The sequence below is a fragment of the Schistocerca americana genome, chromosome 1, assembly GCF_021461395.2.
Source record: "Schistocerca americana isolate TAMUIC-IGC-003095 chromosome 1, iqSchAmer2.1, whole genome shotgun sequence".
Lineage (NCBI taxonomy): Eukaryota > Metazoa > Arthropoda > Insecta > Orthoptera > Acrididae > Schistocerca > Schistocerca americana.
Window position 1 is genome coordinate 547,421,680 of NC_060119.1, and position 12,529 is coordinate 547,434,208.

The following is a 12,529-nucleotide window of genomic DNA, read 5'->3' on the forward strand; positions in this document are numbered from 1 at the left end:
GCGAGAACGCTACCGCACGACCACGAGATGCGGGCAACTGCAGTTAGTATACGGCTAACGCCAGACATAGTACACACTTCTTTAATAACATGAAATGAGGCTAGCAAGACTGATACGGTAAGTACAAGACCGTCACCTCAATGAACATAGTGCAATAAATACTAAACTCCCTCCGAACAGGCCTTGGAAGGTCCAACAGTACCGACCGGCCGCAGGCAGTGTCATCCTCAGACCACAGGTGTCACTAGATGCGGATATGAAGGGGCATGTGGTCAGCAAACCGCTCTCCCGAGAACGGAGCCGCTATTTCTCGAACAAGTAGTTCCTCAGTTTGCCCCACATGGGCTGAGTGCGCCCCGCTTGCCAACAGCGCTCGGTGGCCGTGAGGTTCTAGGCGCTACAGTCTGGAACCGAGCGACCGCTACGGTCGCAGGTTCGAATCCTGCCTCGGGCATGGATGCTTGTGATGTCCTTAGGTTAGTTAGGTTTAAGTAGTTCTAAGTTCTAGGGGACTGATGACCTCAGAAGTTAAGTCGCATAGTGCTCAGAGCCATTTGAACCATTTGAACAGCACTCGGCAGACCGGGTGGTCACCCATCCAAGTGCTTAAGTTCAGTGATCTGACGGGAACCGGTGTTACCACTGCAGCAAGGCCGTTGGCTAACATAGTGGAATACATCGTACAAAAAACTGCCAACTGCAATCATAAAAATGTTCATTCCACCACAACTATTTACTCTTACTGAGTGATAAATAATTTTACGAGACGCAATAAACCATGCGACTGGCAATGGCATTGCGCAGTAGCCATCATCGAGACAAACAAGGAATATTAGACTGTTGTTGTTAAATATTCTGTAATATATGTCTGAGTGTGTAGAACCAAATCGTTCTCCAGTATTATGCTAGTAAAATGAAGCAATATGTAGTTATTAATTAATAGATTTATTAATCTATGACCAGTGCTGCAATGATCAATGAATGAGGGTGCGCTAGGAGCACAATTAGGTAAATGTTAATACGACATGTAATTACAAATGATAACACTTGGTGTCACCAGACACGTCATGACATAGCCTGTCGATTAGAATATGTATTTCTGTTACGCAACCGTTTTTGTAGGAAGGGCGGTCCAATTGCATGTATGTCAAAGTGTTGTACGAAAGGAGTAAACTGATGGGCAGTTTCTCCAGCTCCCATTGGCTGAGGTGTTACGGCGTTGGTGGATGTTAGTGGTGGAAGAAATGCGCTTGGGAGCAGGAGAGACGAAGAGAAAGGAGAACAGTTCGGGACATCGATGGAGGAGAGACTCAAGTTCCGTGCCTTCGGAGAGAACGGAAAAGTCGTGTGATTAAATTTACGCATGTAGAGACACTTCGGATCGGTGTGGGATATAAGTTATGGGCATCTAAGAATGTAAGTGAAAAAGCTCGTAGATTGATTATACATCGTGGCTTGATCTGAGTGGGGATTCTGTCGTCTTTCGTGTCACACTAGATACTTCAAGGACCATGATATTTTTCGATAAGTAAATTTATTTACGTGTAAAAATGCTCCAGTACGAGTTTGGACCTTACTAAATAAACCATCTGTTTTTAAAAATTAAACCTGCAGCCTTTCAATGTGTATTACTGATGTTTCCCTGTTTGTTTGTGTTCACTTATATTTAATTCGCATAGCTTGTACGCCCTCAGTTATTCGACCGCAGGACCACCTTTTAATAAAATATTTTGCTAATGCAGCAGCGATCCAAGCTTTATTCAGAGCCGTAAATTTCCCCTCTCTGAAATGAGTACGTTAAGCTTGACGGCTCCCTTGGTTCAACGTGTTTGAGAATGACATGTTTCATGTCGTTAGTTTAAGTTATATGACAGTAACAAACTCCCACATCTTTGACAGCGTCATAGTTCACACCATACAAAATCGAAGTGTGCACTCTGCATTATCAGTATCGCACTTAACAGTACGACTGTGAACAAAAGTCTAACACAGTGGCTACGTAACTATATAAACGAGAGGGATTGTGTTTGTGTCAGTCGTTTCTGCCTATGTTGGGGAAGGCAATTTTTCTATAACTTTTTTCTCCCTGGTGTGTGTGTGTGGGGGGGGGGGCGAGGGATATTTTCTGTCTGTCTTCCTACACTTGTGGCTTTTGGAATTACGAACCGTGTCGGATATGTTGTTGATAACAGGTGCAGTCAGCCTGGAAATATGCGGCTATACCTGGCTAGAATGTTACCGATCACTTCGGCAGTGTCCAGCATTTGCTATATAACTGTAACAGTTGTATAGCACATGGTGGATGCGGCAAGGCTTCGTTATCACGGTGTATATTGATACATAATGTGTAAGAGTAAGTGACGTGGTACCAACTGGCTATCACACTGGAAGCAGACAGATGGATAACAACAAAAACCGCACATACTGCCGCAAGCCAGCACCCAGCATTATGCTTGAAATAGCTATGTAACTTTGGAAAACCATCTGAATTTGAGCCTGGAAAGGTTCGAAAACCAGTTAATGGAATGAATAAATAGCTATTTCTAAAAAGTGACTGGTTGCAGTTTATGTATTTACAGTCAGCTACAAACTGCGGCATTTGACTAACAGTAGTTCACAGTGTACCTGGAGTCGGGCAGTAGTACACATTACAGCAAAACGACCCGCAGCGCCTGAGGATGACAACTATAACGGTCGCCGAAATATTATGCAAAAATGGAAACAACTCAGCTTAAACCTGGAAGTACACCGTTAACCAAATGTGACAAGCAAACTTAAGAGGTTAGACTGACATTGGATGTAGGCGAGGAACAGACAGACCTAGGCCGTCTTGTGACGTAATGCCGACGTGTCGCAGCTTGTGGGCGATGCCTTACCCAGCGTGCCGACGGTGAACCCCCAGTCAGCCGCCTGCTGACACGTGTTCAGCAGGGACGGGTAGACTGGCAGCGTCACGAAGGCGATGATGGAGCCCGTGTAGCACGCCGTGATGATGATGCTGAACACCCAGTACCAGCCTGCAACAGCGGGCAACACGCCCACTAGCATTTTACGAGGGGCGTTTGAAAGGTCCATGCAAAAATAAAAACTACTTACGTGTTTGGGGTAAACCTTTTTTATTTTTCGACACAGTCTCCTTTTAGACTTATACACTTGGTCCAACGCTGTTCTAATTTGTTGATCCCTTCCGAATAATAGGAATTGTCCAAGTCTGCAAAATAGACATTAGTTGCTACAATCACCACCTTGCTTGAATAAAATCTTTGTCCCGCCAGCTATTTCTTCAAATTAGGCAACAAATAGTTGTCCGAGGGAGCCAAGTCTGGAGAATAGGGGGGATGTTGTGACGGTACGTCACATAAATGGACACTTGGAGAAAGGGAAATGAAGTTTTTCTTATGAGACGTGTGAATTATAAAATACTTCAAGACTGTGTACGTGTGCGCGATGTATAACAAATAGTAAAGAACGTAAATTGTTATTATCAAAACACAAATATCTATGTAATTAAAAAACACAGTTTTTTTGTATAACCTCTGTGTAACATAGACCATGAAGATCAGAGACAGTGCTTTGATTGAACTATCTCTCCTGTTTTGTTTCGTATAGCAGTAGGCCGCCATTGTAGTGCTGTCTGATAATTAACGTAAGTTTTATCTGTATTTTTTTGAAAAATATAATAGAAATTGTTATTAGCAAGTGTGTATTATTGACTTAGTTGTCACCAATTAACAAAATTTTTACAGAACTTCGTAGTGCAGGGAGTTCATCTCCCCTAGCAGGATTTAGTCGGCCATTAGGTTGATTGTATTATTTAATTAAAATTTCAGGTCATAATATTAAATGTAAATGCGAGAGGCATCTCAATTTTGATCTTTCATTAATTTCGAAGTCAAAATTAATTTTAGTTACCAAAATTCACAGCACTGAATGAGTTCAGTATGTTTCATTTTGGCCGCCTAACGGCAGACGAGATTCTCTCCAGTTTTGCCTTGCAAATAATGAACAAGAAATATTGAAAAGCATTACATTCCGCAATATCTCAGTTAATCTTTGTGTAATTTGGTACATAAATAACTAGTATCCCCTGAGACCCATATTAATAATTACAGTTTGCGTAAGACTACGCATATGTTCTTTTCTAAATAGCAGCGCTCACGCAAACTATTTATTAGAAGGCGGTGAGTCGCGCGCTGTGTTTAAAAAATGTCATATCGTACGTATTTCGGGGCAGCCGATGTCCGTACGAGTGTTATCGCGGTATAAGTTAATTAAAAGTCTCAAGCTAGCCCATAATATTTAAAGTCACCCCAACCAAAATCATAAAATATACAATTATAAAAATAAAAATATGCACTTATACCATGATAATGTGAAACGAGTTGGAATCCTATTTCCATTAATTTTGCGACCACAACTGCTGAGGTGTGTGCTGGGGCATGGTCGTGATGGAAAAGGACTTTTTTGCGGTCCAATCGCTGGCGTTTTTCTTGCAGCTCGGTTTTCAGACTGTCCAATAACGATGAATAATATTCACCTATAATAATTTTACCCTTTTCCTGATAGTCCATGAGGATTATCCCTTGCGAATCCGCAAAGACAGTCGCCATGAACTATCCGGCCGAACGAATAGTCTTCGCCTTTTTTGGTGCAGATTCTCCCTTGGTAACCCATTAATTACATTGTTGTTTGGTCTCAGGAGTATATAGTAATGTATCCATGTTTCATCCACAGTAACAAAACGGCGCTTAAAGTCCTGCGGATTCTTCCTGAACAGCTATAAACCACCCTTGCAACACTTCACACGATTCCATTTTTGGGCAAGTGTGAGCAATCGCAGAACCCATCTTGCGGATAGCTTTCTCATGTCCAAATGTTTATGCAAAATATTACGTACCCGTTCATTCGAAATGCCCACAGCGCTAGCAGTCTCACGCACCTTTACTCTTCAGTCATCCATCACCATATCATGCATTTTATCAATGATTTCTGGAGTCGTAACCTACACAGGGCGTCCAGAACGTTCAGCATCACTTGTGCCCATTGGCCACTCCGAAAATTTTGAAGCCACTTATAAACTGTTCTAATCGAAGGCGCAGAGTCACCATAATGTTTATCAAGCTTCTATTTAGTCTCCTGAGGCGTTTTGCCTTTCATAAAGTAATGTTTAATCACCACACGAGATTCTTTTTCGTACATTTTTTGACAATCACTCGACTTCCTTGATTCACACGAATGCCAAACACAAAGAAATAGACCAATATGGCTGAAACTTGGTGTGCGTTCTTTCCAAAGATGCTACTAACTAAACATGACCTCAATACGCGCCGGTGGTGCCATCTCTCGGATTTTGCAAAGACTTTTCAAACGCCCCTTGTACATTTCCAGCAGTCAAGCATTCTCCGTGCTTCCAGTGTACAGGGTGCAACAAAAACACAAGCACTTCGGCGTAGCGACATACATTGAAGATTAAGTAGCCATATGCTTCTTCTTTCTATTCTCAGTTCTCAAAGTCGCACTCCCAGTCTGAGAGGTTGCCACCTGTCGTCCTTTTGCTCGCATGCAGTACGTCCAATCACGCGCTTGTACGTTTTGCATCCCGTAAAAATCACACACAAACCTGTGAATTAATGAAGTAATTCCCTGTACACCAATCGCCAAGAAATTTTATGAAAGCTTTTAGAACATCAATGCACGATCTCATCAAAAGTATGCGGATACCAAGTAGTGGACATTAACATCGTCTGTGTCCACCCTTCGCCTTCGTGACGGCGTGAACTATGCTGGTGATGCTTTCGATGAGGTGGCTGAATTTCTGTGGAGGAATTGCTGCCCATTTTTCCCCCAGAGCCGAAACCAGGGAAGATAGTGATGTTGGACACTGCGGTCTGGAGCAAAGTCGGTGTTCTACCTCATCCCAGAGGTGTTCCAATGGACTCAGACCGGAGCTTTGAACAGGCCTGTCAGGAATGTTATTTTCCAAAAACCATTGCCTCAGAAGGCTAGTTTATGAAACGGTGTATTTTCATGCTGATACAAGCAATCATCGTCTCTGAACTGTTCCTCTACTGTGTCCGCCTCCTTAGCTGAGTGGCTGCGTGATTGCCTCCGGTGCGGCAAGCCCGGATTCGATTCCCGGCCGGGTAGGGGATTTTCTCCTCTCGTGGACTAGGTGTTGTCCTTCTTATCATTTCATCCTCATCACCGGCAAACGAGTCGCCCAGTGTGGCCTCGACTGCAATAAGACTCGGCGGCTGAAGTTACTCGGATGGGGCCTCCCGGCCGGCAAAGCCGTACGATCATTTCATTTTCCCCCCTCTACTGTACACAGCACACAATGCTGTAAGATGTGTTCCAATCCTTCTGCATTTAGCGTTTTCTTATGCGCAATAAGTAAACCAGATCGCAACCACGAAAAATTCCCCAATACCATAACACAGCCTCCTCTGTTGCCATTACTTATGATGACAGATAACGTTCTGCAGGCATTCGCCAAAATGTCTTTACATCAGATTGTCAAGGGATATAGCGTGATTCGTCACTGCAAATCACTCGTTTCCAGTTGCTCTTTATACCACCTCAGCCGTCGGTTAGCACTGACTACAGAAATGCTTGACCGTTACATTCCATTCTTTTTGTATTCCTACACACAGTAAATGTGCTAACTGGACTGCTGGTAGTACTTTGGAACTCATGAGTCATTCCGTACGCTGATTTCATGCGATTTTTTACAACCACTCTTCGCGGTGCTTCACGATCTTTGTTCGTGAGCACGAGAGGTCTACGTGGTCTTGGTGGAGCTGTGGTTACTGATTTGCATTTCTTCCTCACAATCACGCCAGCGACAGTCGACTTAGGCCTCTTTAAAAGGCTGAAATGTCTCTCACGGACTTTTTTAAGGGTGTCATCCATATTCGAATTCACTGAAAAGTCGTGACCGACCCATTCTGCTTTTAATTTTTTTGTACTGACGACACAGTATTGCTGGCCTCCATTTATAGTCGCTGGGTTGCCTCTCGTGAGATCCAGTGGTGCAATTCCGCATTAAATTTGGATATCCGGATACTTTTGATTAGGTAATGCAGTTAATTATGTTTTTCGTAAATCTATAAATTATGTCATGTTTTCCCTTTCAAACAGTAATTATTATTTTCAGTTCTCTGACATTACTGTTTACATTGTCATGCTGTAAAAGTGAGCGAGTGAGTGAATGGAGCATATATGATATGTATGAATCAGTTTATGCTGAATGAGCGTGTGAGTCAGTAGTGAATGACATACATGGCATGAAATGCTTATTGTAAAATAGCTATTTTAGGTATCCTACGAACAAAATCATTACATCCGTCCTTAAATAAAGATGGGGTTGTTTTGAAATTATTTGGTGTTTGGAAAATACAAATTTTGATATATGATTTTTTGCATAAAGGGTTGAGTATCGGCCTATGAGGTAAAGTATCTTGCCGCCAGACAAGAGCTATGAAGCTAGTTGGATACAGTATGTTACAGCCAGTCAGACAGGAGGAACAGTTGCGCATTCTGGAAGCGGTAGAGATTTGCCCGCGCTCCGTGACTCTTGATTCAGCTTCAGAAGTATTTTCTGGTGTTGTAGTAGTTTGCTAAAAATATTTTAATTTGCTTTTGCTTGGGAATCTGAGTAGTTCGAAAAGTGATGAGATCCATTGCGAATGATGTTTCCAGAAGTTCTGGGACACCATGACTTCCTGCTGTAAGGGCACAGTTCAGTGGCATACTACGTAGAACTTAGATAATTGAATCGTGGTGAATTGTACAGTTCTGGCCGAGCACACTAAACCGATGAACATTCCGTAAAATTTTAACTTTTTATTCACTGGTAAATGTAGAGGTTCTTTGGAGGGCAGACAGCGAGTTCTATGTTTACCTACTGAGAGAATGCGCTTTTCGAATGAACGTTAGTGAGAGAACGCACTTTTCGAATGAACGTTAATGAGGGAATGCGCTATTCGAATGAACGGAATAGCACAAATTTTGATTAAGTATTTTTTTTTACTTCAGAAGGTGGTTGGTTAGTTGATTCGGAGGAGGGAACCAAACAGCGCGGTTATCGGTCCCATCGCATAAGGGAAGGTTGGAGAAGTAAGTCGGCCGTGCCCTTTCAAAGGACTATCTCGGCATACGCCTGAAGCGATTTAGGGAAATCACGGAAAAACCTAAATCAGGATGGCCGGAAGCGCGTTTGAACCCTCGTCCTCTCGTATGCGAGTCCGATGTGCTAACCACTACGCCACCTCACTCGGTCTCAGAAGTTGTTTCTTAGTATGTACTTGGTAACAGTATTTGTATTGGTAAAGACATAATGTGGCATTTTAGCTTTGATGTTGTTTCACGAGGGGTGTTCAAGTAACTCATCACATTTTTTTCTTTGGTCAGTTTCGGTTGACAAAAATCGGAATTTGGGATACCGGGAGATATTCCTGTTTGAGTCACCGTAGTTTCATGTAGCTCCGATAGGTGGCGGTTATGTAGGTAGCCTTCAAAATGGCGTTTGTAACGGAGGTACATTACAAGCAGAGAGCTGTCGTTGAGTGTCTGTTGGCGGAAAACCACAGCATCGCAGATATTATATGGCTTACGCAATATCTACGGAGACCCGACACTGAACAAAAGCACGGTGAGTCGTTGGGCGAGGTGTCTATCATTATTGTAACAAGGTCGCGCAAAGTTGCCCGATCATTCGCCTGCGGGTCGACTGCATACAGCTGTGACTCCTCCTACGTTGGAACGTGCGCACACTCTCATTCAAGGTGATCGACGAATCACAGTCCTTCGCCGCACAGCTGGACATTTCTTGTTAGTGTTGACACACTCGTCCGTCAATTGAGGTACTCAAAGGTGTGTGTCCGCTGGGATCCTCGCCGGCGAACAGAAGACCGTAAAGAACAACGAAGGAATATCTGCGTCGAATTGCTTACGAGTCACGGGGCTGATAGCGACGATTTTTTGTCGGACATCGTCACAGGCGATGAAACGTGGGTTCATCACTTCAAACAGGAGACAAAGCGACACTCCATCGAGTGTCGCCACACAAAATCTCCTCCGGAGGAAAAGGTCAAAGACGCATCCTCAGCCGGTACAGTCATACCGACGATCTTCTGGCACTCTGGAGGGCTATTCTACATCTACAGCTACATCTACGTGATTACTCTGCTATTCACAATAAAGTGCCTGGCAGAGGGTTCAATGAACCGCCTTCATGCTGTCTCTCTACCGTTCCACTCTAGAACGGCACGCGGGAAAAACGAGCACTTAAATTTTTGCGTGCGAGCCCTGATTTCTCTTATTTTATCGTGATGATTATTTCTCCCTATGTAGGTGGGTGCCAACAGAATGTTTTCGCAATCGGAGGAGAAAATTGGTGATTAAAATTTCATGAGAAGATCCCGTCGCAACGAAAAACGCCTTTCTTTTAATGATTGCCACTCCAATTCATAATCATGTCTGTGACACTATCTCCCCTATTTCGCGGTAATACAAAACGAGCTGCCCTTCTTTGTACTTTTTCGATGTCATGCGTCCGTCCCACCTGGTGCGGATCCCACACCGCACAGCAGTACTCCAGAATAGGGCGGAAAGTGTAGTGTAAGCAGTCTCTTTGGTAGACCTGTTGCACCTTCTAAGTGTTCTGCCAATGAATCGCAGTCTTTGGTTTGCTCTATCCACAATATTATCTATGTGATCGTTCCAATTTTGGTTATTTGTAATTGTAATCCCTAAGTATTTAGTTGAATTTACAGCCCTCAGATTTGTGTGACTTACCACGTAATCGAAATTTAGCTGATTTCTTTTAGTACTCATGTGAATAACTTCGCACTTTTCTTTATTGTGTTTGATGTCTTCGTTCATGGTGCAAAAATCAACTCTGAAGTGTACTGTGCTGCCCTCAGGAAACTGAAGAAACGGCTTCGGCGTGTTCGTCGCCCTAAAATGCAAAGGAACTTCTCCTTCACCATGACAACGCAAAGCCTCGCAGCAGGGGCTGACAAAACTTCATTGGACTGTTCTTCCTCGTCCATCCTACAGCCCAGATCTCGCTCCTTCCGACTTGAATCTTTTTGGCCCAATGAAGTATGCACTGTGAAGGAAGCAGCACATGAATAATCATGTCTGTGACACTATCTCCCCTATTTCGCGGTAATACAAAACGAGCTGCCTTTCTTTGTACTTTTTCGATGTCATGCGTCCGTCCCACCTGATGCGGATCCCACACTGCACAACAGTACTCCAGAATAGGGCGGACAAGCGTAGTGTAAGCAGTCTCTTTGGTAGACCTGTTGCACCTTCTAAGTGTTCTGCCAATGGGAAGATTATTGATGCAGCAAGACGTTCGCTCTGACGTCGACCAGTAGAGTGGTACCGTGCGGGCACACAGCCCCCCCTGTAAGGTGGTGTAAGATCGTCGCACTGAACGGGGATTATGTTGAAACGTGGGGTTTTGTAGCCAAAAGAATGGGGAATGATATGGTGCACTGAAATCCTGAATAAAAGCAACCTGCTTTCAGTAAAAAATGTATTGCATTACTTATTGAACGCCTCTCGCACTATTAAAAATTATTTCATTTTTTTCATTATTATTCTATATCTTACATGAATTCGATGTCAGATGATGTAATGAATCACATTCCAGTGTGAACACATAACAAACTCTGTAGCGGCACGTGTGTAACGCACACCCATGTCCGACGAGAGACAGAAACCATTGTCCTCCACTTCACGAGGTAGCAATACCGCCGAGGAGATATTACGAAGGATGGGAATTTCTAGATTCCTTTGTTATTTCTCGAATATGCACCTCACATGGCAAGTGGGACCAACGTCGTAAAAACAAGTACTGATCTATTGTACAATCAGCTACAGTCTCTCTGCTAGTAGACTGTGTGCAGGGTCGGGTGTGCGGATACGTGCTAACTCACTGAAACATCTGTCTTGATCAACGTCACTTACAGTCAACTTCCTGTGGTGAGCAGAGCCTCAGAAGTCATCACGTGTTAACTTGTTGTCCGGTATTGCCACGTCATTTGCTCTGGCGACAAATTCTCGGTCGCCAATCGCAGTATTTTCGGACAAGCGTCGTGTTCCGTAAATTATACTATAAAAACGAATTTTAAAATATGTGAACCGATTAATTTGTATATTAACAAACATAGTTAAATTACACAGCTACGTCAACAGTCGGTATTCCTCACTGTGTCTGACTCCTGTACAAGCAAAACAGGCTACCGCTTTTCCGTTTGTGCGCTAACGCGTAATGGCAAAAGTACATTTAATACCATGCACGAAAAGTCCTCGTTTAAATGGAAGCACTATTTCACAGTTTATCCCGTAATCTACATTGGTGTATAAACGTTACACGCAGAATCAATGAACTGACTAAAGAGAATTATTCAGTAGGTTAATTCTAACATATTCATTCGTTATTGTGTTCCGTAGATACCAACAAGAACAAGGACCTTCACGGATCTGCAACGAGTCAAGGTATATATTACCACAAGAAAATTCATTTATGCTGATGACATTTGTTTGGTGGCCAGAGGTCCTGATGCTGAAACCACTTTATCCATTGACACAGAAGTCCTAACTGTGTGCTTCAAGACATGGTGCCTACACTCCTCCATGGAAATCCTCAGAAAACAGTTAGTTGTATCTGTATTTCATCTACGCAACAGACAGCCAAGTTACAAACCAAAATCAGATTCGCGTGATTTCATCTCAAATCATATAGGTTACGTCAACTCGTGTTCATGAATTTCTTTGGAAAAAATTTATATAGCATAAGTGTTAAGAACAAAGTAGTTCCGTTTTATCTTAATTTTTGTAAATGGTACGGCACTCTGAAGATTGTATATTTTGTAAATAACTCTTAAAATAATAGAGAACAAAAAAACTCAGAGTACTGTAGACCTGGCAGATGTTTTGCGTTAAAGCTCCCTCTTAGCATGTTGAAATTTAGTTGACACCCGCACACTTATGGCCTTCTTTCAACTTACAAGTTTAGGACGAAAATACGGAATTTAAGTTAATTTTTCCACTTAAAAAACTTTTTTCCTAAGTTGGAAAGTCACACAACACTATCGTTCCTGTCACATTACCAGATACTACTGATGTAATTGTAAACAGTATCTTCTCTGCTCCAGGTATCTGTATTAAGTGAATATTTATTACTAAAAATGTAAAAAATTGCATTTTTACGAGTTTTTACGAATTATATACTCGAAAAACCCCATCCGAAAACTTTTGAGAATTACACAAAATATTGGGCTAATATGTTTGTAGTCAGTGCAAACACAATGGCTAATATTTTTCTGTGTAAAGTGTAAAAAATTTTTCAACATTTCGCCTATTTCGTATTACTGAAATCCTAGTTTAAAATATGCATGTTGGCAACACTATTTCCAGCGCTCTTCTGTTTATAACAAACGAGTGAGAACTTGAAGATGAACCATTCAGCATCGAGTTTTGTGTCTGGTTTGAACTTTTTGTTAGATACAAT

At 42.5% G+C, this 12,529-nt stretch overlaps 1 protein-coding gene across 1 annotated transcript in view; it reads right to left on the bottom strand.

Moving 5' to 3' along the window:
- The window catches only part of LOC124575455 (ionotropic receptor 21a), a 185,340-nt gene that overhangs the window by 67,889 nt on the left and 104,922 nt on the right, over nt 1–12,529 (bottom strand). Inside the window, exon 7 of the mRNA XM_047131196.1 lies at nt 2,877–3,017. Within this exon, the coding sequence (XP_046987152.1) occupies nt 2,877–3,017 (141 nt within the window). The remainder of the gene's footprint in view (nt 1–2,876; nt 3,018–12,529) is intronic.